The 21930-nt window shown below is 39.4% G+C and overlaps 1 protein-coding gene across 6 annotated transcripts in view; it reads right to left on the bottom strand.

Annotated features, from left to right (window-relative positions):
• The window catches only part of agfg1a (ArfGAP with FG repeats 1a), a 26276-nt gene extending 4346 nt beyond the window's left edge, over window positions 1-21930 (bottom strand). For 2 of the 6 annotated variants that reach the window (XM_040130758.1, XM_040130759.1), the window contains exons 1-10: window positions 21515-21930; window positions 14385-14478; window positions 12161-12276; window positions 9005-9170; window positions 7236-7398; window positions 5095-5214; window positions 3573-3605; window positions 1634-1849; window positions 777-963; window positions 205-284 (exon numbers count right to left, since the gene is read on the bottom strand). In XM_040130758.1, coding sequence (XP_039986692.1) covers window positions 205-284; window positions 777-963; window positions 1634-1849; window positions 3573-3605; window positions 5095-5214; window positions 7236-7398; window positions 9005-9170; window positions 12161-12276; window positions 14385-14478; window positions 21515-21681 — 1342 coding nt within the window. In that variant the 5' untranslated portion in view covers window positions 21682-21930. The remainder of the gene's footprint in view (window positions 1-204; window positions 285-776; window positions 964-1633; window positions 1850-3572; window positions 3606-5094; window positions 5215-7235; window positions 7399-9004; window positions 9171-12160; window positions 12277-14384; window positions 14479-21514) is intronic. The other 4 variants (XM_040130760.1, XM_040130763.1, XM_040130761.1 and 1 more) reach the window with 4 other exon arrangements.

Below are 21930 nucleotides of genomic sequence, written 5' to 3'. Positions count from 1 at the left end.
ATCTCAACCACAGAGGTCTTCACGTTCCCACAAAGCTACAAAAGTTTTAAACTGCAAAAATCCAAACAGCCGAATTTAGCTAGACTTACCTGTAATACACTGTATCTCACCCTTTACCTTGGTGTTTTTTTTAAATCATTACTGATTTTAATTTGGGAGCACAATAAGCAGAAACCATCAGAAAGTTGCCTGTGCATCACTCACCTCCAAAACCTTGAGCCATGCCAGGCAGGGCCTGCTGTGCTTGTGCTGTTGACACCCCAGTCTCTGAGCCAAACACGCCCCTGCAGTGAAACAAAATCAACACATGGACTCATCAGGGAAGCCAGCAAAAAGAGAAGACCAGAGACTACAACATAATGCTGTATGACGGATAGATTGTGTGACCATTGTTTGTCAGTTGCTATGGATAAAAGTAACTTTGTTAGCTAGCTGTGACTGCATTCTAACTGTATTCTGGCACAATGGTTCACATCCATCAGCCATTATACCCCTGTTTCTCAACAATCAGAAGAATAATTTTGCCTTAAAGATTTTTACTAAGCTACATAACTGGACAATTGTGACTCACAATTATGGGGAGTCAATAAGATATATTTCATACATAAAATTCAAAGTAGATTTTCTGAGAGACCTAAAACTATACTCTTGATTTGAATTAGATGCATCAATTCAAATTTAAAAAATAATTTAATTATTAGACTTTTAGACTCCTCAATAGCAGGAGGCTTACTGTGGTGTGTGTGTGTGTGTATGAGTATTTCATAGTGCCTCACCCTTGTGAGGTGCTGGCGGTGTTGTAAACACTGGTGGCAGGGGCTGAGGAACTGAAGACAGTATCAAGCTCAGCTAGGGCAGCATAGCGGTCACCCCCTGTTGGAACCGCTGGCTGCTTCTGAGGGAGACCACCCACTCCTGCTGCTGCTGCAGTGGCTGAGCTCACCCCCCCAGGAATACCACCTCCTGCAACAGAAGCAAATAACAGCAGAGCTGGGTTCAGTCCACCTCAGATCAACTAATCCAGGGAGAAAATTCAAATTTCAAAAACACAAACAAAAGGTCCGGAGATAGCTTCCACTTTCAACCTATTAAAAATAATGGGGAATAAATGTTCAATGATTAGGACATTTATATTTTCTAGCACAGAAATACAGTTTGAAATATGAACAAAATAAACTAGTACCAGCCCAGTACAATTCACAGATGCTCGAGTGCCAGAATTCTGGTCATGTGAGATTAAATCTCTCCAATGAAACCAATACATAAGACGTTCTTTAAAGCAAGGAGGTATTTCCACCACATTCAGTGGCCTGCTGTTTTTATACAGGCTGGTTCCATAACACTGAAGCCAGGGGAATGATTATGGAAAAACAAAAAGGCCATCTCAAAATTCAACCAAGCCTCAGCTAAGCCAAACATTGAGTGATACAGAATTAGAAGTTTGCTAGATAATGTAAATAAGCCCTGTTTTGAGCGAGACTAGTCCTGTCCCTGCACTGGGAAGAAGATTCATAGGGACATAATTCTATGTGCCTAATTAGATAATGTTTTTAGTTGTGTCAACTTCCTTTTTTAGTCTACCTCTATCCCTACAACTGAGATCTATGGAACAGGCTAGGCAGGAGAAGTTTACCTTGCTCTGTTTTGGCAGAGCTAAACATGTTATCCAGGTCAGCCAGGGCTGCGTATCTATCAGCAGGGATGCTAGTACTCTGTACAGCATCTCTGCCAGCTCCTGTGGAGTTACTCTGGGAGGAGGAACTGAAGGATCCAAAGTCAGCACTACACGATTTGGGGTAGTTGTCAAAATTTGCGAAATTGGCATTTGCTAGTCCCCCTGAGGCGCTACCTGCATGAAAGAAAGAGATTAAAAAGTCATAAGGGGGACCTTGATTGTAGGTTTTGAGTGACAGCATTAATATGGTTGAGAGGGACAGAAGTAGCTACATGGGGGGTAAAGTTGGGATGGAGTCAGGCTGGGGCTGGGATACCCTCATTCTCTATAAAATAGATAGCAACACCTCTAAAAGAAGTCTGCAACGTGGCACTATGCCGGCTCTCCATTAGCCTATGAACCTAAGGAATATATAAAATTAGCATTTATTAGTGTTAGAGACACATGATGTACAGAGCAGCACCTTTCTGTGTTATAGCTGAGTTCAGCACCATACTGAGGCTCAAGGGAGTTACAGACAAAACCGACCATCAGATTTAATACCAAAATGTATTAAATGTGACATGGAAAACAACTTGATAGTTTAATGGATAAGATCTTTAGTCTGCCAAAACTACCCTGCAAGCATTACTAAGCCCTGTAATGAGCAGACTGTCAACCAGACCCATGATTGTAACTGGGGAAACAAACAACCATTACACATTAGTCAAGGGCACAGTGCTCTTGTGTTTCCTTATTCATGCTAAAGAGAAAATATATGTTAAAAACAATAGTGACTGTCATATTCTACCCTTTTAAAAAAAAAAAAAAAAAAAATTCTGTTCTGTTTCTTTTTTTTCTTTTTTTAAATTCCTTTTTAATTTTAAATCGCTTTCTGCTTCCATTTGGTCTATTCTCCAGAGGGGTTCTAGATAATGGAACAGGACTCCAGATTGTAACAATTAAGTTGTATTTTGAGACCATTTTTGGAGACAGTGCTACTAAATTTTATAACTAGGACTACAATTGCGACTTGCGATTATGCCCCGTTTTTTTTTTTTAAATTATCATTGAATATAATGCAAAACACCAGGAGGGAGAGTTAATGAGAGGAATCGTGATCATAAAAAAAACAAAAACACAAAAACGAAACTATCGATTCATTAAATCATTCAGACCCTCCTGTGAGGACAATTCAGATGAGGAATCACCAGGTGATCATGTTGAAAACTGCCTACTCCTTCCAACAGGAATGGCTTAAGCAGTTAATGTGGCTGAGATATTCCAAAGAAAGGGACGCTTTGTATTGTATGTACTGTTCTCAGTGTGGCCCAACATTTGTGGGGAAAAGTTGCTCTAAGTTTGCCAACTTGACAACAAACTTCAATGACAGTAATGTAACTAACCACATACCTTATGTTTACATTTGTAAATTTATTATTTGGTGTCTATGTTCGTCTAAAGAATTATTTCACTTTGTGACTTTTTCCTTTAAATAAAACAGCACATTGTTATTTCTTTAAATTGTCTATTTATTACCTAAACATGTATCAGTAATATAGTTAAGATGAAAAAAATATGAATGTGTTGCGCTGAATATCGATTTAAGTGGTGCTCCTTAATTTTGTGCTGGAGCACCTAAAATTTTCATTAGGAATTACCAGTGCTGCTAGTGGAAAAAAGTCTGGAGCAACCATCAAAGCGTATTAACCCTGTTTTCAACCAGTGAGATTGTCAACTGTAATTCAGAGTATCAGACACAAAAAGAGCTACATGCTGAGACACACATTACATCCAGAGAGAGGAGGAACAGAGTGACTACACCTTAGAGGCAGTAGAGAGGGTGAAAGCTGTTAAGAGGGCAAGCCCAGAGACTTACTGTGTGCACCCTGAAGAGGCAGAGCACTGAAAAACTCACCCATACTGCAGCTGGATGAGAGTACAGTGAATGCTGGCAGCAAGAAATCAAAGAGGGAGGGAGGGATGGAGAAATGGGGCAATGAGAAATGTAAGACAGGGCAGAGAAACAAAGAAAAGACATCAACCAAACCACAGGTAAAAAATTAAAAAGAATGAAGTCAAAGCAAATCAACTGCTGCTGAAGCAAAGGATGGGAAATACATAGGACAAAATGGACAGCTGAGGCCAGATAGCACAGTTAGTCAGTGCCATGAGAGAAAGGGGAGCTTTATAATTTTATAATAAACATGCTATAGAGATCACTGTGCAGCTCCATATTAAGATAGTTGTCAATATAGTCCTCCAGCAGAGGGCACTGTAGTACAAAACATTTTCCTGAGATTTGGGGGTGTAGGCTTAACTGTGTATTTGTATTAAGAGTCGCTGCTTTTGTATGAGTACATGAGAGAGAGCAAAATGACGGTGAGATGAGGTGAGATACATATTTTAGACAACATTATTTCAAATTAAAACGCCAGCTTTAGGAGCAAATTAAATGCGACTAAATGACATAGCCTGCGTGTATTTATGCTAGTGTTAAGCCCCATGATACATATATTGCTAAAATATTCCTATAATATTCCTATTGGGTACACACAGTCTGGTTACAGTCCTACAGCAGTAACAAACCTGTTGTACTGCATATCCTGTATTAATATAAATGTCTGCCCTAATAACTGCACAGTGATCTTTACCTACTTAGTCATTTTTATCCAGTAAAAAATACAAATTAATTCAGTATATCATATATTCAAGAGATATTAGTCCTACCGCCCAAAACTAAAATCAATTTTCAACCTAGAGTATACTAGCGTACATTGCTCTTGTGTACAGCCATTCCTTTCTTTTTGAATTGGGTTTGTTGTTGATTTTTCGGACAAGTGGGTAACCTGTGTGGAACCTATCAGAAAAAAATGACTCTTTCAAAGTAGGTCAAAATAGAGATATGCTATAAGTGGCACTTTGCTTCAATGCGTCTAGTGTGTCTGCATGGCATGCATATTCTCTGGAACACTTTACTAATGCTCTATGCCTTATGCATATATGATGTTAACATGATGTCATGTTTTCAGCTGCAGTCAACAGGAATTAGTTGAACTGTTTTAGAAAACAAATATATATCAGCTCTTTTTTTTTTTCTTTAACTGTAAGAAAATTTATGAACCAAACTGGCAGATTCTCTTAGATTTGCTGGTTGTAGCAGTGGTGCACAGCGGTCTTTCCAATTTGACATTGCACATATGGAAAGTTTTGGGAAGCAGAGGATGTGTGTTACAACAGTTAAAACAAAACAACAAATTGATGACTTGACAGAAAACATAACTGACAATTTGCTGCATTTGAATAAGTCATTTGCGCTTAACCTGAATGTACATTGTCAATGCCTGTGTGTACAAAATTATACAAGCTAATCTAATAAGTCTTTATGTGAGAGTGATTTGGATGTGTGTTGTTTGTCCAGTGAAGAGAACTTGCTCTACCTGTATTTGAGGGTTGGAATGGGGCTTGGGGTGCGGAGGGGAAACCACCTGACGACCCAGAAGTGCTTCCGAATGCATCAAAATTTGCAAAGTCTGCATTTACGTTGGCATTCTGTGCTGCTGGAGGTGGTGTCAGGATGAGGTTCAGACAGATGAACAAAAAGACACAATGAGAGGACAACAGTGGATGAGATAATAATAGAATGGATTTATACATGACAGCCAAATGCATGGATGACAGACTGCAAAACAAATACAATGGATTATGTTCTAAATATGAAAGATAATCATATACTGGTGTAACATAACAATAACATGCATAACAGCTTTAAAGGCAGGCAGCATAGTCTGACATTAACCCTCTCCCATGAAATCCTGTCTGCATTCCTTGTTAAGCACATACCATATAAGACTGAATGTGTGTGCTTAGGACAACAAAAATAATTTATCTTAGAGGTGCACATCTCGTTTGCCATGTGGAGATGTGTGGATGCTACTTTAGCCACCGCATTAAGGGCGAGTCTTAATGGCTCTTTGAGGGGGAAATCAGAGGACATTATTCTCAATGGGAAGCAAAAACCAATAGCCCCATGTTACAGACAATAGTAACCATGGAGATGTTTCTGTCCATAGCACCTCTGATACTATTCTTTGTACCATGGCCACTGAAGATTGTGGAATCTGATTTCTTGGAAGGCGTGGATTAACTTTTAGTAACTGGATGGTTTAACTGGACACGTACGACATAGGTGTTTGTTTGCTGTTCTAAATTAATGTGCCAATATTAAACTGTCGGTAAAGACAACAGCAGCTCGGTCTCTGAGAACTGAAAAAAAAAAAAAAAAAAAAAAAAGGATAAACAGCTTCTCAGTTAGAAACACACAAATGTAATTTTAAAATGTGTATAATATTTGTGCCAATCTTTGATGCCAAATCACCTAACAGTAGGAAGAGGAATGAGGACTTTTATAGAGGAGCTAAATAATGTCAGCCACAGTGAAGCTGGTATCCTGAGTTCATGGGACGGCTGAAGTGGAAAAGAGAAAAGGCCAGAGAGTAAATGCGACCAGAACTGGACAGAAAAGGAAGAGATGTGTAGAAGTCACAGGTAAGAGTAAGGGAGTGCGAGAGAAACAGCGACGGGCACAACGTGTGTGTCTGTTTGTGACAGAAGGAGGGGGAAGACAGAGGCAGCCCGTGTAAGGGAGACAGAGAGCGCTGTAAAATGATCTCCACTGGACAGACAGGTTTAATTATGTCATATAGCAGAACGCGTCGCTGCTCTCTGTTGTTGAGATTGACAGCAAACATTGATATTTCTCTTTCCTGGCTTTAAAACTTGTAAGGATTTTTTCACCCCTGCCCGAGCCTTGTGAACCCCTTCTTGTTTAGCTAGATGTTGCCCAGTAACGCAAAGGACAGAAAGTCTGAGGCTTAGGGACTTTACTTTATGATTTTTAAAATAGGAAAGTGAGATCAAAATTAACTAGTTATATATGTAAATTGATGACTAATATTTTTATTTTGATTACATATGGCATTTTGTTGGCAAGTGGCCATTGTATAAGTGGGATAATACCCTCCATGTTTGTACATTCCATGATTGCAATGGATGATGCGGGCAGAACTTGTCAAGTATTATCCCTTACATAATGTATGGCCATGTTTTTGCAGTCATGGGGGTAGGTGGCTGCTGACATTAACAGATTCTGCCAAACTCTATAAGCATTGTTAATTACAATGCAACATTATTCAGCATGTGGCTGTCTCTTTAACCACCTTAGACATTTTAAATGGCTGCAACAGCATTACTTGAGGTCTAGTATTCACATCACTTGCTATACTGTTCTCCATAAAACGAGGTACACGCTCCTACATGCATATAAGAAACTTAATATGTTTCAGACGAAACTGATAACATTTTCCCTCCAGACAATTCAGGTGATTTCACCATAACACCTGTAACTGGAGACTGGAGTTATCACTGATTTTCCTGCATTAACTTACTTTGGCTTATCTTAACTTAGCTTTGTGCCTAGAAGATCACTTTCCTGCATTTTTATGTTTCAGAAAATTTTTGCCTGGCATATAATGACTGTCAGTTTTCTGTTAGACATTCAAGCAGTTAGTCAGTTCCTTACTTGTGTGGCTGTTGAAATGTGCAAAGTTAGCAAAACTGGAGCTGGTGCCTGTGTTCAAGTTAGGCGGGGCAGCAAAGATGTCTCCACCCAAGTCACTGAGGAGGTCAAACTTCTTGTCATGGAACTGCTGCTGATGGGTTTGTCCACGGCTCACCACTGGAGACTGGTAGAGACAAGAGATGGATTAGAAAAACTGCAGGTATGTGTAGGTGAGTATGCATGTGTATGAACAATCTTTACCTGAAAAATAAAAATGATATTAGAGAAGGCAACTAACAGGAAGTGTGTCTGGCAGTCTATGTACAGTCCTGGGTGAAATTATTGGCAGAGAATTTAGAACATCTTCATAAATAAATGCAAATTAACCAATTTTGTATAATCAAAATATAATAAAATGTCTCCAATTTGCATTTTTTCAGTGTTGTTCAATAACTTTGGACATTTGATTAAATAATATGATTATACAAAGTTGGTTCTGAAGATATTCTAAATTCAGTGCTTAAAATTCAGGGGCACCAATAATTTCAGTCAGGACAGTATGTATTGTGTCTTCATACAGTACATATATAAGCATTTATAATAAAAGATGCAATTTACCTTGGCATATTCACACAACAATACACCTGATTAAAAATAATGATTCTTAAAAATGTATCCTCACCTTATTGGTTTGGAAGGATTCACACTGTGGGATTAATACCCAGATATGCACTAATTAACAGTATCCAAAAATAAGATTATAGATATGGTTATTGATATAAACTCCTTACTACGGATGTCACAAGAACCAATACCAAGTTGATGCCAAAATTCTGAAATTGTGACAGTATTTGTTTTTCTACAGTCCCGTAGGTAGAGATGTGATTCTTCTGGGACTGACGAGGGCAGCATAATAACCCTAAAAGTTTTCTAGTCTGAAGTCAAATGCAAAGGGAAGAAGGAGAAGAATAAAAAGAAGAAGAATTCAAGGTGAGTGAGTTTCAGTTGCTAATTCCATATTAACATGTCGTCGAAACGTTCATGCTGTAGCAATGCTCCACACACAACGTTCATAAAGGCTAGTGTTATGTTGTTTAGGCTAATGTAGTGAAAGGTCATAACATGAGCTGGGTGCTCATAACGTTAGGACGTTACTGCTTACACACTGACTATATAGGAGGTATGTGTATGTATATGCCTTTTTAAATCAACTCTGGTATCAAGAATCATGAAAAGTTAATCGTATTTGTGCAAACTACCAAATTCCTGGTATTGTGACATCCCAACTCCTTACCTGTTGCAAGTATCAAAAGCAAGAGATTTTTTAATAGGCATGCAAATCAGTCACTGTGCACTTTCTGAGTGTGAGCCAGTCAATTAGCTATCTGCTGTGTTTACCGCACATAGTGGTAACATCTCAACTATCAAACTACTACTAAACTACATCTAAACTTTTGCACAATCAACTGACCTAATAGTTGAAGTTGAAAAAAAACAAAACATAGCAAGACAAAAAAAATGCATTCCATAAGGCGTGAAAGGAAATTTATTGCTAAAATCCATTATGTTTTTAATGTATCATGCAATTTGTATCACTGAAGCTATAGTTTTCTTCTATGGCTAGCACAAGAACTGCCTTCTAATGTAGTACCTTTAATTATTTTGGATGGTTTAAGTTATTTTTGGCAAGTAATTTGTTAAACCTTATGAGCCCTTGATGGGTGAGCCAAAATGTCAAGCAATTGTTACAAATTAAGTATATGTATTTGTCTGAATTGCCTAAATCTCACCTGATTTGGTGGGGTGTTCTTGTTGAGGTGTAGGGAGGGGGCTGACTCCCCCAGCAGGGATTTGAGTGGTCTAACCTCTGGGGTGCTGCTGGTGCTGCTGTTTGAGGAGCCAGAGATGGAAGCATGGACCGATGCCACTACCTTGGCCTGCTCAGGAGGTACGTACCTAGGAAACAGTTCACATCATATGCATTACATTAAACTACATGCCAAGCAGCTGTGAAAAACACATCACCACAAAAGAAAGAAAATCTACCTTGATAAATATACAGCACAGCATATCCCAATTTAATTTATCTTACCAGATGGTATTGGTTAATTGGCTAAATTAATGGTATTACAGCCTTTAGGCCCTTCCCGATCACCACGTTGACATGGGCGGGGGGGGGGGTTTGTGTGCCTCAGGGATCCCTCGAGCTATGCCAGTGGGAGCTCAGTCTCCCAGCAGGGTTACCCAAGCCGGACAGGTTGGAGAGGAAAAAAAAAAAAAAAAAAAAACAAAAACAAAAAAACAGGATGTTTTTGGAAGCCAAAGTCAGAAAGGCTGCAGTAGAGATACAAAATGTAGTACAGACAAGCGGACCAAAAAGTGGAGAGGAAGGCAAGAGCGGACAAGAGGGCTTACATGGAAGACCTTATAAAAACAGGCAGAAGATGCAGCCACAAGAGCGGAAAAAGGGAGCATATACAAGACCAACAATGAAATCTGCGGAAAGTATCGTGGAACCATAGATGTGCCAATACCAGACAAACAGGGACGACTTCAAATATCTGAAGCAACAATAGAGGCTCGATGGGAAGAACACTTCAGCAAAATCCTCAACAGACCGCCACCAACAGCAGAGGCTGACATACAAGATGCAGGGACAGACCTTGATGTTGAATTTGAACAACCAGTGGATGAAGTAATCATCTCCGCCATCAAATCCCTCAAGAATGGAAACGCCCTTGGTCAGGACAGTCTAAATGCAGACCCAGAGCTGGCAGCTACAGCACTCCAACCACTCTTTACAATCATATGGTAAGGGAAGAAGATCCCGGGCAAACTGGACAAAACATGTGAAGGTCCCAAAGAGGGGTTCCCTGAACAACAGTGCACCCCCCCCCTTTGTCTATCCCCAGCAAAATCCTTGCCAAAATTATCATGTGACGAATATTAGATGCAATAGACAACCAACTCAGGAAAGAATATGCAGAATTCCAGAAAGGCAAGAGATGTGCTGACCAAATATTCACCTTACATAACATCATTGAGCAGTGCAGAAAGTGGCATCGACAATTGTATATCAATTTTGTGGATTTTGGAAAGGCCTTTGAAAGCATCCACAGAGACAGTCTATATTGCATACTGTGCATTAAATCCAACAATAGATTGTCCTTCTCATCAAGAGTTTATATGCCAACATCACGTGCCAAGTCGGAAATAGACAACACAGTTTTCCACTGGAGACAGGAATGAGGCAAGGTTGCATGATGTCTGAACTACTTTTCAACTTTTCACTGGGTGATGAGAAGAACCACTTAAGACCAACCAAGAGGCATCAAGTGGAGTCTCTTCTCATCACTGGAAGATCACGACTTGGCCTTCGTTTTACATACACACCAGCATATGCATGAGAAAACCTCTTGTCTCAGCATCTGTCCAAGTAGACAGAACAAACCTGCCCAAAGAGTTCACCTACCTAGACAGCATTGTCGGACACGACTGAGGAGAAGGCAGTGACATCAAAGCCAACTCAGCAAGGCCAGAAACACCTTACAAAAGCTAAGCAATATGTGGACGTTGGCCCTGTAAAGCACCAACACCAAACAGACTATATCAGAGCTGTGATCTGTCCATCCTGCTATACGGCTCTGAATTTTGGAGAATGATAGAAAGTTATCTCCGCAAGCTGTACACATTCCACACAAAAAAAACCCTACAGAAAATTGTGGGAATATTTTGGCCAAATGCCATCTCCTACCAACATATACTCAAACAGTCCAATCAAGACAACATAGCCACCATCATCACAAAAAGGCAATGGAAATGGATTTGGCATGTCATCCAAAGAGAGCAAAACAACATCCCCCAAAATGCCCTTCAATGGACAACTGACGAACGCCTGGCAGAACGACTGACAGTGGAGGAAGAGCTGAAGATCCTGAACAATACTTGGGGTACTATAAAGACACTAGCACAGAATAGACAGGGATGGCGATCTTTTGTTGCTGACCTACATGCCCCCAGGCATAAAGGGGCAGTAAGTAAGTACACCTTTAGGCAGAACAAGCGTTATGCAAATCCAAATAACAGAAAATGATTATTTAAGTGCAAATGTGATTCACAGCCAGAGGCCAAGCCATGATTCTTTGAAACTTACAGTTATCACAGTGGTACCATTATTGGTGTGTGTATTTGTCTGTTGCAGAAGAGTGGCCTTTATAAGTGAAAATGCCGTCCTGCATCAAATGGGGGCATGTTGAGACATGCACCGCTCATCGCTCTCATTTTGGTCAGACTTCAGGGACTAGACACCAAGAGATGACAAAAGCACTACTACCTAAATGTGTGTATAGTGTATTTATCCAATGGTTTACTATTAGGTACAAAGTCTAAATGATTACCTGAATATCCAGAAAAAGAACAACATTTGTGTTAGTGATATGTCAATGTTTTCTTAACTGCATAAACCAACAGTCTAAATCAACATTTACTTTCAATGACCAATCCCTAATTTGCAACTATCGAAATGACAGACCCATGTTGGTTAGGTCTGCCATTAGTTTTATTTGTTTAAAATAACCGCTCTCATTAGTTATGGCACTCAGTCACAATGCACCAGTAACAACTATACTAAACCTAATATGTATTTGAAAAAAAAAAAAAAAAATTAAACCTATATCTTCATGGAAAAACTAAATCTTGCACATAAAGCAGCTGGACTGTAATGACCTGAATTCTGTGCATTTAAATAAGGGTATTTGGTGGCTTGCTTGAGGCTAACTACTATGAGCTGCCTGTGAAACATTCCAGGCATGGGGGGGGGGTGTAATATATTAAAAAAAAAAAAAAAAAAAAAGAAAAATCACAAAGTCAAGCTACATGTCTACACAGTGCACACGGTCAAGGAATTGCTAATATCTTTGCACTGCCAGCTTGTAAAACTGACTTACCATCGCTTCTTCTCATATTTTTCTTGAAGGAACTCCTTGACTTTCTGTGGTTCTCGGAAGTCTGGTACTGAGGAGGTTCTGTCATCATAAAGGCCAAGCCAGATCTGTTTACATACCTGGAACACAGAGTATCAGAACATGTGATTTCTGGTACAACATTTTTGTAGAATACACAACTCCTAACAAGTGCAGGGCTTGTCAACTTTCATAATTAACCATCCAAGTGTTAAGCCAAAATGAAATAGTGGCAAAAGGAAATGAAAGACAAGCCAGTTAGTCAGTTCAAAAGAGCATTTACTAATATTTTAAAAATGTAACCATGTGCAAATTTGACCAGGATAAGAAAAAATAAAAACTGCAATGCAAGGCAGACAGCTTTCCATTTATGTGGTGCAGTGCACAGATGAATGCCTTGTGTAAACGGTTTGACTCAAGGATATAGCACTTTGCCATGTTTGAGTCAAGCATGAGTTGGAGCCATGTTTGGAAATACAGGTTGAACACAGTTTGCTTGGGGTAAAATCAGTATAAGTCTTGCCTTGGCCTTGAGTTTTGGATAGCATTCCTAAAGTATTTGCCTAATCCTGTAAAGAGAGATTTACAGGCCTCATGCGTGTGTGCACACAGTATAGGGTGCTGCATTGTAGATGGAGCAATGGTGTTGCCAGAGCCAGCATGGCTCTTTTGTTGTCCATACACTTCTGCTGCTGTTCTTTCTTTAGCTGGCTTAGGGGGACATGCACACACACTCACAGTATATTCAAGCTCACATTTTTGTTGCTGAAAACATAAAGTGCACCCATTTGAGTTTTTCTGTGTCAAGTGCTCTCAGTAGAAAGACAAAAAGCAACTTCAGCGCAGTAGTATTTATACAGCAGCCTTGAAGGATATATACATCAGGTCCAACCTTTAGTCTCCTGCATGTCTGCCTGCCCTTCCATTTTGCTACAGCTTTTAATAGACTGTGTTTCCCAGGTGGCATTGCTCTATTTCATACTCCGTTTACCAGAAATGGCTCTTCAATGATGATGCACTTTGGTTCTTCTATGCTGTACAAAAACATGGTGCCAATCTATTTGATTATGATGGATAGGTGAGAGCTGCAGAATTTGAATGACGAACAGACGTTGCACTGTTCACAACTATGTAGGTATCAATATAACAGATGCTTTTTGTAAAGCATAACTGGGTCACTGCAATTTACTGCACCTTTCAATGGCAGTGCTCAATTATGACAGACTCTCAGCACTGACATATTACTGTCTGTCTGTTATCCCATATTAACAAACAATTGCATGTTTCCTCATCCAACAGAGAGGGAGAACAACATAATGATCCCAGTGAAGTCCTCTATCTGGCCACCTCATCAAAGTATGTCATAAAATTCACTGGCCTTCAAGTGGTGATTTGGTCTTCACCAATTCCCAGGAAAATTGGTACAACTGGTTTATTAGAGTTTGTCTGGTGAAAACGGGTGTCTGAGGCTTCCGAAATACAAGGCCAATAAGAGCTGTGAGACTCGACCAAGTAGATGTTCGTTCAAAATTATTAGGTATGGATTAAATGTAACAAGCACATCCCTCACATTATGGGCAGTCATTAGATTCAATATACAATATATTACTAGATAAATTTTAAAAATACAGCTTTGAAATAAATGAATTAGCATGTGATTTTTGTTGTAATAGTGCAGTTACAAAATGAAGTCTACATTCTGCTGTAGAAATGAAGAGATTGAGCCTAAAAACATTGTAAAAATAGTAATATTCATAATACTGTGATATTTTGTGTAACCAAAAGGCACTGATTCTAGTCTTTTTTTTTTTTTTTTTTTTTTTTTTTTAAACAAGGCTCTATGTTTAGTTAATGAAGAAACAACTTTAAATTTGAAATATTCTGTCTTTACTGAGTGATTTCTAGACCAAGGTGTATGTTCTATCTTGTGAAAGACCTAAATAGTTGCATGATGATGTGCAGATTCTCACATGATATCGATGTCCAAATTTCTGATGACATAACTGACATTCCATCACCATTCAATAGGATTTTCATATTGTCAATTATAGATATAATAGACGGACAGCAAAATACAGGATACAACAGGGATGGTACAATGTAAGGCTAAACTAGACGGACAGTCTGTAAAGCAAACCTGCCACAGCAGTGGGAAAGTTGACCTCAATCTTAATTAACAACTGTGACGGCAGATAGTCACCATGCTTACCTCATTGCCATGTTTCTGTAGGAACTCGATTTCTTGTTGCGTGAAGGTTGTCATGGAAATGGACTTAACTCTGTGGGGTGGATTCAGTCCTCGTCTGTCGGTGAAGAAATGGAAACAGGGGTCAATTTAATTTGAAGACACTGTACACAAAAAACTCATCTGGACATACTCCAGATCCCACCTCTCAGGACGGGGCCATTTAATTAGCAACAAACTGACTGGCTGGTGTGCGTAACTGGGGAGAGGAAGACAGCATTACAGAGGGAAATGCTGACAAAAAACAGAAAGGAATAGAACAGAACAAAGGAGGTGGGTTAAACTCTCTCCTAATTGCTATTGACAGAACTGAGGTTGTCAGTGCAGTAAAAGAATGAGCGATCTCCCTTAATATAGAAACTTCCATTATGGACGCATTAGCCCACACAAGCTTTACTCATTTTCCTGAGCAGGTCACAGCTCATGCCACAACGGCCCAAATTAAAAATGCCTAGTAACTGTAATAGTTGAAAAGAGCCATCATTAGGCTTTTATATTAAGCTCCAGGCCTGCTTGCCTGAGTACTTTTTCCTAGACCCACCAGTAAGTGAAAACTAATTTAGTCCTGACTTTAAGGTCGCCACCTGTTCTCTCTGTGCAGGTGACCAATCAGCATTTAGCATGCAAGCAGAATACTTTAGCTGCAACCAGAGCGTAATTCCTGAGCACCACAGCCATTAGAATGAGGAAAAGACAACTTATTGCTGTACAGAGTGTTTACCACATTAGCAATTTTTACTTAGAAGAAGTGCCTTTAACCATTAACCAAATCATAAATTCATACCTCAGACTGTGACAAAAAACACCAGCAGTAACTTCAAATGCTTCACTGCAGCGGCCAAAGTGCCGAGTAGAATCAAACAGAAGCCATCAGTCAGATAGCATTGAGATAGCTTTTACGTTGTCTGGAAACTGTGACCCAAAGCATCTTTTTACTCCTTATCTACACTGGCTACGTAGCAAAAGCAGCATGTCAGCAGCACAACAGAAGCAGCTGGATTCCTGCATCAGTGCCTGCAGTGGATTCATTCATCCACAGTACTGAAGAGTACTGAGGAGCATTTTGACAGAACTCATAGCCCATTAAACATTCCATGTATTTACATGTAAGGTGGAAAGAAAGTAGATAATAGATTTGCCATAGGCCTTATCAACTACAAATTATACTTGAATTCAAACACAACATGTCTTAATGACACAGAGTGACATACTGACATGACAACTCTATTTAGGACACAATTAAAACAAGTATAATTCTTAGATTCAGCACTAATAGGCAGAGAACTAATTACTTGGGCTCAAGTCTTATTATAACAACAATTGCTTCAATATTAACCCCTGACATAAAAACAACGAGGAACTTGTGCTCAGTGGCCTCTGCCTTACATGGAGTTAATATTTCAAAGCACCGTCAAAAATTAAACAAAGCTTTGTATGTTTAACTTGCATTTGTGTTTCTAAATGATTGAATAGTGGGATACTTTTAAGGCCTTTTCGTACCTTTAATTTATTTTTTGTTCTGGCCTGGCCTTAACTCTCCAAAGGTGTGTGGTAGGGAGCAGGCCATAAATCATCAAAAACATGTTTAAGTGTAGGTATCAAATGTCTTATCCATCCTCCATGAACCTAAGTTCTCTTATCTGGAACAAGGAGATACTGCTGGTAATCAAGGACTCCACTTTTTCTCCAAATTTTTCTCTCATAGTTTTTCTTTCTATTTGACTTTTTCGCCAAGATTTTTGACCAGGCAGTTGTTCCTCCCCTGTTCTTCATTATCCTGTTGCTCACGCCACCTGTTACATCTCACTTTGCGTGAGTCAGCTCTTCAGGTCAATGGGTGGGCTTGCAGGCTAAAGAACTTAGATTTATCATTTTACTATGTTTTCTGTCCTGAAATTATTAAAAGGCAGCACATTTCCTTAAAAAGTTACTTGTCTACAAATAGAGACCGAACACAGAACTTAGAAAGCTGATTTTAAGATTATCAAGCAACTTTAGTGGATTCCAACTTAGGTTAGGTACTTACACTGCCTAACATTACTTGTGGGGATCTGTTACATCTTTGGTCTATACAGTATTTTGCAGTATTACAGTATTATTTTTTACTCTTTTCTTCTTGACAAAGTATTTAAAGTTAAAATGCTGGGCTACAACTATCTACCAATTATGTGCTAACATTAGATGAATGTTTACAGTATATTTTAATATTAATCTACAGCTCATACCATTTAACTTTTAGTTGCTAATTTTTGTAAGGTAGTCAGTACAGCTATCTAGGAAATGAGATCCACAGTGTCACAATTACAAATACAATGTTATACACAAAGGGGGTCAGATCCTAAAGGTAGCGAAATACTAGACAAGACTAATAAATTATTCACTGCTGTCACCCCTTACAGGACTCCTTCTCATCTCAACCCATTCTTTACACATCCACCGTTGTCCGTACTGTACCGCAAAGTGTTATAAACAACAGGTACATTTAAGATGTAGAATTAGCTCTGACAAAGAATAAAGTAGCCACAACTAAGTGCACACAAACTGTATGTGAACATCCAAGTAGCTTTGTCAATTTACATTCAAAGACCATGTGTCTATTGAAAAAGTGGTCCATATGTCATCACCTGTATATGGAGTAGCTCCATGGGAACTACTGGGGCTTTTTCTAGGGTAACACCCTTATCATCATAACTGCCCACAGTTATGTCCCTTTGGTATCCCTTTGAGAAGGCAGACAAGGCCAAACCAACGCCACAAACCTAACAGAAAAGACCTAAATACAACTGCTGTATTTCAACAATCGCAGGATCTACCATGGAAATGAAAAGCTGCTGAATTGCCAAATCAGTCAAAAGACAGAAGAATGATAATGAATCAATTAATAATTTAAATTACTTGTCAAATAAAAAAAACATTAAACATTTAATTGTTGCACTTTCCACAAAATAAAACATCACTTAGAGTTATGTAACTTAATCCATAAAAATAAAATCAAGTCATCTAATACATAAAATCTAATACATAAAAAGATATTAAAAACATGTAAATAGCAGCTCCAGTTGGATTATTGAAAATTTCTTACTGTTTTCAGACTAAAAGAGTCAGTAGCAAATTTATCAAAAGCAAAGGGGCAATAAACCCATGTCACACGTAAATGCATTTGCAGGAAAAAAAGAAGAAAGAATCTGTTAGTGAGTGTATCTGTAATTGAGCTTTAATGTTTTTCTCAGCACCCTGAGGTAGGTGAGTGATCAGATCCTAGTCTCATGAAGATGAAACTAGGTCAGATGCAGGGAGAAAGTTCCATAGCCCTCAAGGCCTAAATATGATGGCAGCATCTCAACACAGTTGTCCAATTAGGGAATTGGATACTGGTTATTTAGTTTTTGTTATTTTACTGTATTTTGCATTAAATAAATAAGATCTGCCTCTCTTGTTTAATTCAAAGTCTTACTCAACTTTGAGAAGTCTTATCCAAAAACTTGCAGAAGAGGAAACCATCTTATAATAAGACTGTTTTTGTACCCAGTGACTGTGGTGTACAATATAACTGTCAGGCAATTCCTGTGATGTGAATTCCAGTCCAGTATCCAGCCCAGCAACACAATGTTATGTCCTACAGACCCACATCCCCCCTCTTTCTGCTGGACAAAGTAGCCACACAGTTGTGACAGTGTTCAGTGACTGTACAATATTTATGGGGAGAATTAATTTTTAGAGCAGTAACTATTAATTTCGTAAAATAAAGTAATAAAATGACCTCTTACATCACAATATGCACGCATGAACAATGTCTGTAACACACTTAATTAACAATTTAAGCAAACCATTGCTCAACTCTAGTTGCCAAGTCCAACTTTTGCATCATGTCTACTGGGCAGCATAGTGTATCAGAGAACTGCATCACATATTGCACAGTAAAATAATTATGACCTAGTCGCTAGTGTACATCAGACCAGCTAAGCCATGGTACATTTGCATACTGTAACAGCTCCAGGCTGAGAGAAACTGGCAATGTTAGGTCTCAGAAGAGAGGAGAGGCTATGCACCAGCCTTCACTTTGCTCCTCTAAGTCCCTACAAAAGGATCTCTTTTACACCTTCAACAATTGTGTTCCATTCCTTTTATCAAAGAATTCGTAAATTTTCATGGCTCACTATCCAATCAGCATTTATACCAAGTTACAGCGACAGCAATTTGTCACCCATACGGTGCTAAGCAGATGACACCTTTCAGATCAAATGTCAGGGAAACGGGAAAACCAAACATGCATAGTTGTAGAATTTGGTTTCAGTGACACCTCCCCGCCTCTGTCATGGTCTAGTCAATGTTGCAGGCTGCTTACTTAGGAAGAAACAGGCCAAGTGGGGTTACTTCCTGCCATGAGCACTTCTCCAGAAAGAGACATTTTGACTGGTGTATCTCCTGGGAAGGCCTCCACCTTCATAAGGAATGTGTTTACATAGCAGATTCCAACTCCACCCACTCAACTGCCACTATCAAACAGTGGGGGCAGAGGTGTGTTAAGAGGTGGGTAGTCGTGCCCCCGCTATCACCCCTAAACAAGTAAACACTGTTATGGCCCAAACTGCAAATTCAAAACCAATTCTATGATTGCCTCAGCAATGTCCCTACCTTTCAAATGTTTAGGAATTAAAGACTGTTTGAACCAGTAACCTAACCTTTCATGGTAAACGGAAAATGTGAACAGGGATAGATGTCTGTGTTGAGGGGTTTTGCTTTGCAAAAACTGCTTTAATTCATAAAACAGTCATAGTAGTAAGAGAGTAAGCATAACAATACATCAAGTTTGAGCATGAATTTTTAGGTGCACTCTCACAATGCCAACATCTTTGCCTCTCTATAATTAAAAGGAAAGTGAGAGACAGTGACTTCTCTGCCACTTCCTGTTGCACATATAAAATCACATGCTGCTGATGTAGCAGCACAGTGAGGCCATACTACTTCCTGATCCTACAATCACACCAGGCTTCCTGCATACATCTGACACTCATCAACCCCCCCCCCACCCACCCACCCACAACATATTTTGTCTAAATAAAAAGTGAGAGAGAATGACAGCAGAAGACAGAAAATGGGAGGAATTGTCATCTCAAGCTATGAGAGTACTCAAATAACTCACATTACTTTAACATCACAGGGTGAGCAGATGGGAAATTAACAGTGGTGTCCCCGCAGACCCACTGGTGAAGTAAAATGGAGGACAAGCTCTGCCCATCAGCAAGCTCGCAATTAATCTCATTCCTTTCAGTGCTACACTAAATAACCTTCAAAGTGGAGACAGCTAAAACAGTTTTCACAGATTAAGGTCAAAAACCTAGTCAAACAAGGGGCTATATCTTGGGCAAAAGTCTGATGGTCAGACAGTTTTGAAATGTTTCGAAGCAATCATCTCTTCCTCTGTCGACTAAAAAAAACTAAAAGGTCATCAGTAGGGAATTACTGAATGAGCAACAAATACTTTACCTTTCCTCTGCAAAATTATCAGAATAATCATTGCTCAAATGGAAAATTGGCAGGGTGATTTCCATAAAGCATTAAGAAGGACAAGTGTAGGCTGCTGACTGTGTGAATGTGCAGAACAGGTTCCCACATCTAAGAATATAAGTATATGCATCAAAGGTCTTTTTTTTTTTTTTTTTTTTTTGCAAGACTGGTGTGTGTGTGTGTGTGTGGGGGGGCATAGCTTTCAGGTTTTCTTTTTAGGCAGTTGTAATCATTTGGTTATGTTACTGCATTAAAATGTTGATGCAGTTAGAAGAGAAAGCAGAGAGTTGTTACGTGCAGGATTAGCACAATGTCATGCAATATCGATGATATGAGGACAAACATTTCATCCATGCTATAGGTCAGTCTGTCATTTATTAGGAAATAGATTCAAACCCTATGGAAGAAAAAAAACCTTTTGAGAATCATACAATAAATTGTCATTATTATATTACACCACTTTAGATTTCTTTCCAAATATGATCAGAATCACATATTTCCCAAAAAACAAACAAAAACAAACCTTTTTAACATGCAACATCTGACAGCTGAATTGAAGTGGGATACTTTAGCTGAATAAGAAGAAACTGAATGCTTCACTAATCCCAAATCCCAAACTACAGATGCGTGGTTACACAACTACAGAGCAGAGCTTTAAGTCAGACAAACGCTATCAAAAGTCAAACACCCCGCTACCCTGAAAATATCAACGCTATGAATAGGTGTTTATGTAGTTGTAGGAGGTAAGCTACTGACATGAGTGGATTCTTACGAAAAGGTTTCAGTCAGCCAACCGAAAGAGTGAAAGTCATACTTGTATTTTTTTTCTCAGTGTACATCTGTTAGAGACTGAAAAGTGCAATGCTTCTAAATCTTATACAAAAGTAGACGAGGGAACTAAATACAACTGATGATGGCATGAATACCGGTATTGCATTACCGGCCCCATCTCAAAATGATTTGACTCTCACAAGCCTAGGTGTCATCTTGTGACATTAAGCAACGAAAATATATTGTTATTTAAATCAAACTGATAACTTTTGGCATGGCTTCATTGAGTATAATCAGAAATACCTACACAATACAAATCCGTGAATATAACATAAAACATCGAGCAACCGATAATTTAGCCATTTTTTTTTCACGTGTCTTTGAATGAGAAGGAGGAGGAGAAGGGTTGGGGGTATACCACAACCAAGTCAGTTAGCCAAGTTACAAGGTGGTGCTTGTAAACGTTGCCAACAACTGGTAGTGGCGGTTGCCTACTTGCTTATTTCCAGACCTAGCTTGCAAGTGTCAGATAAGTTCACTGGCTACCATTAGAAGCTGACGATAGCTAGCATCCCGGGTGGTCGCTAGCTTGCTGTGCTGAGCCTTGGCACTTCTACGTACCCCGCCCAACGCAGCACAGAAAGACAATGTCAAAACAGCTAAACTCACACCGAGACTGTTGGATACCTATCTAATGTTAGCTAACGCTAGTAGGCTAACTGGCTTGGTTACATGGTTACAGTATGCAGCGTGGTAAAACGTTATATCGTGTGCGCCATGTCTAAGCTAAGGTCACCCAGCAACTCAATACTTACAGGATGCCAGAGCAGGAGGTGCAAACGAAGGAACCCACAGTCATGTTGGCATAGGTTGGGCCGCGCTGGTCGCAGTCAAAGCACTTTCTGTTGGGAGGCAAACTCGTCATTTCTCTTAGCATCTTCAGGTGTTTCTCCTCTTGTTTTCGTTTCGCACTCGCCGCCATGGTAATGGGATATACAGAAGGATTAAGTAAAACCGGGGAAGACAGGAGGGTCAGCTACAGCTAAAACAAAGGGCTGTGCTTTTTAACGGTTGCCGACCTGTGCTAAAGACAGACAGGGAATGGGCTTGTCGCTCTGTTGTCACGGCGGCCTCGCGTCTCCTAGAACAAGGAGTTTGAGGCGTGGGATCACGTTTACTAATGGAACAAGAGTACTGCCACCTATTTCCGCCTTCGCTTCAATGCCGCTAT

This window comes from Xiphias gladius, chromosome 7 (assembly GCF_016859285.1).
Source record: "Xiphias gladius isolate SHS-SW01 ecotype Sanya breed wild chromosome 7, ASM1685928v1, whole genome shotgun sequence".
NCBI classification, from domain to species: domain Eukaryota; kingdom Metazoa; phylum Chordata; class Actinopteri; order Istiophoriformes; family Xiphiidae; genus Xiphias; species Xiphias gladius.
The sequence above is the reverse complement of the archived record's forward strand: the minus strand, read 5'-3'. Positions and strand labels throughout refer to the sequence as shown.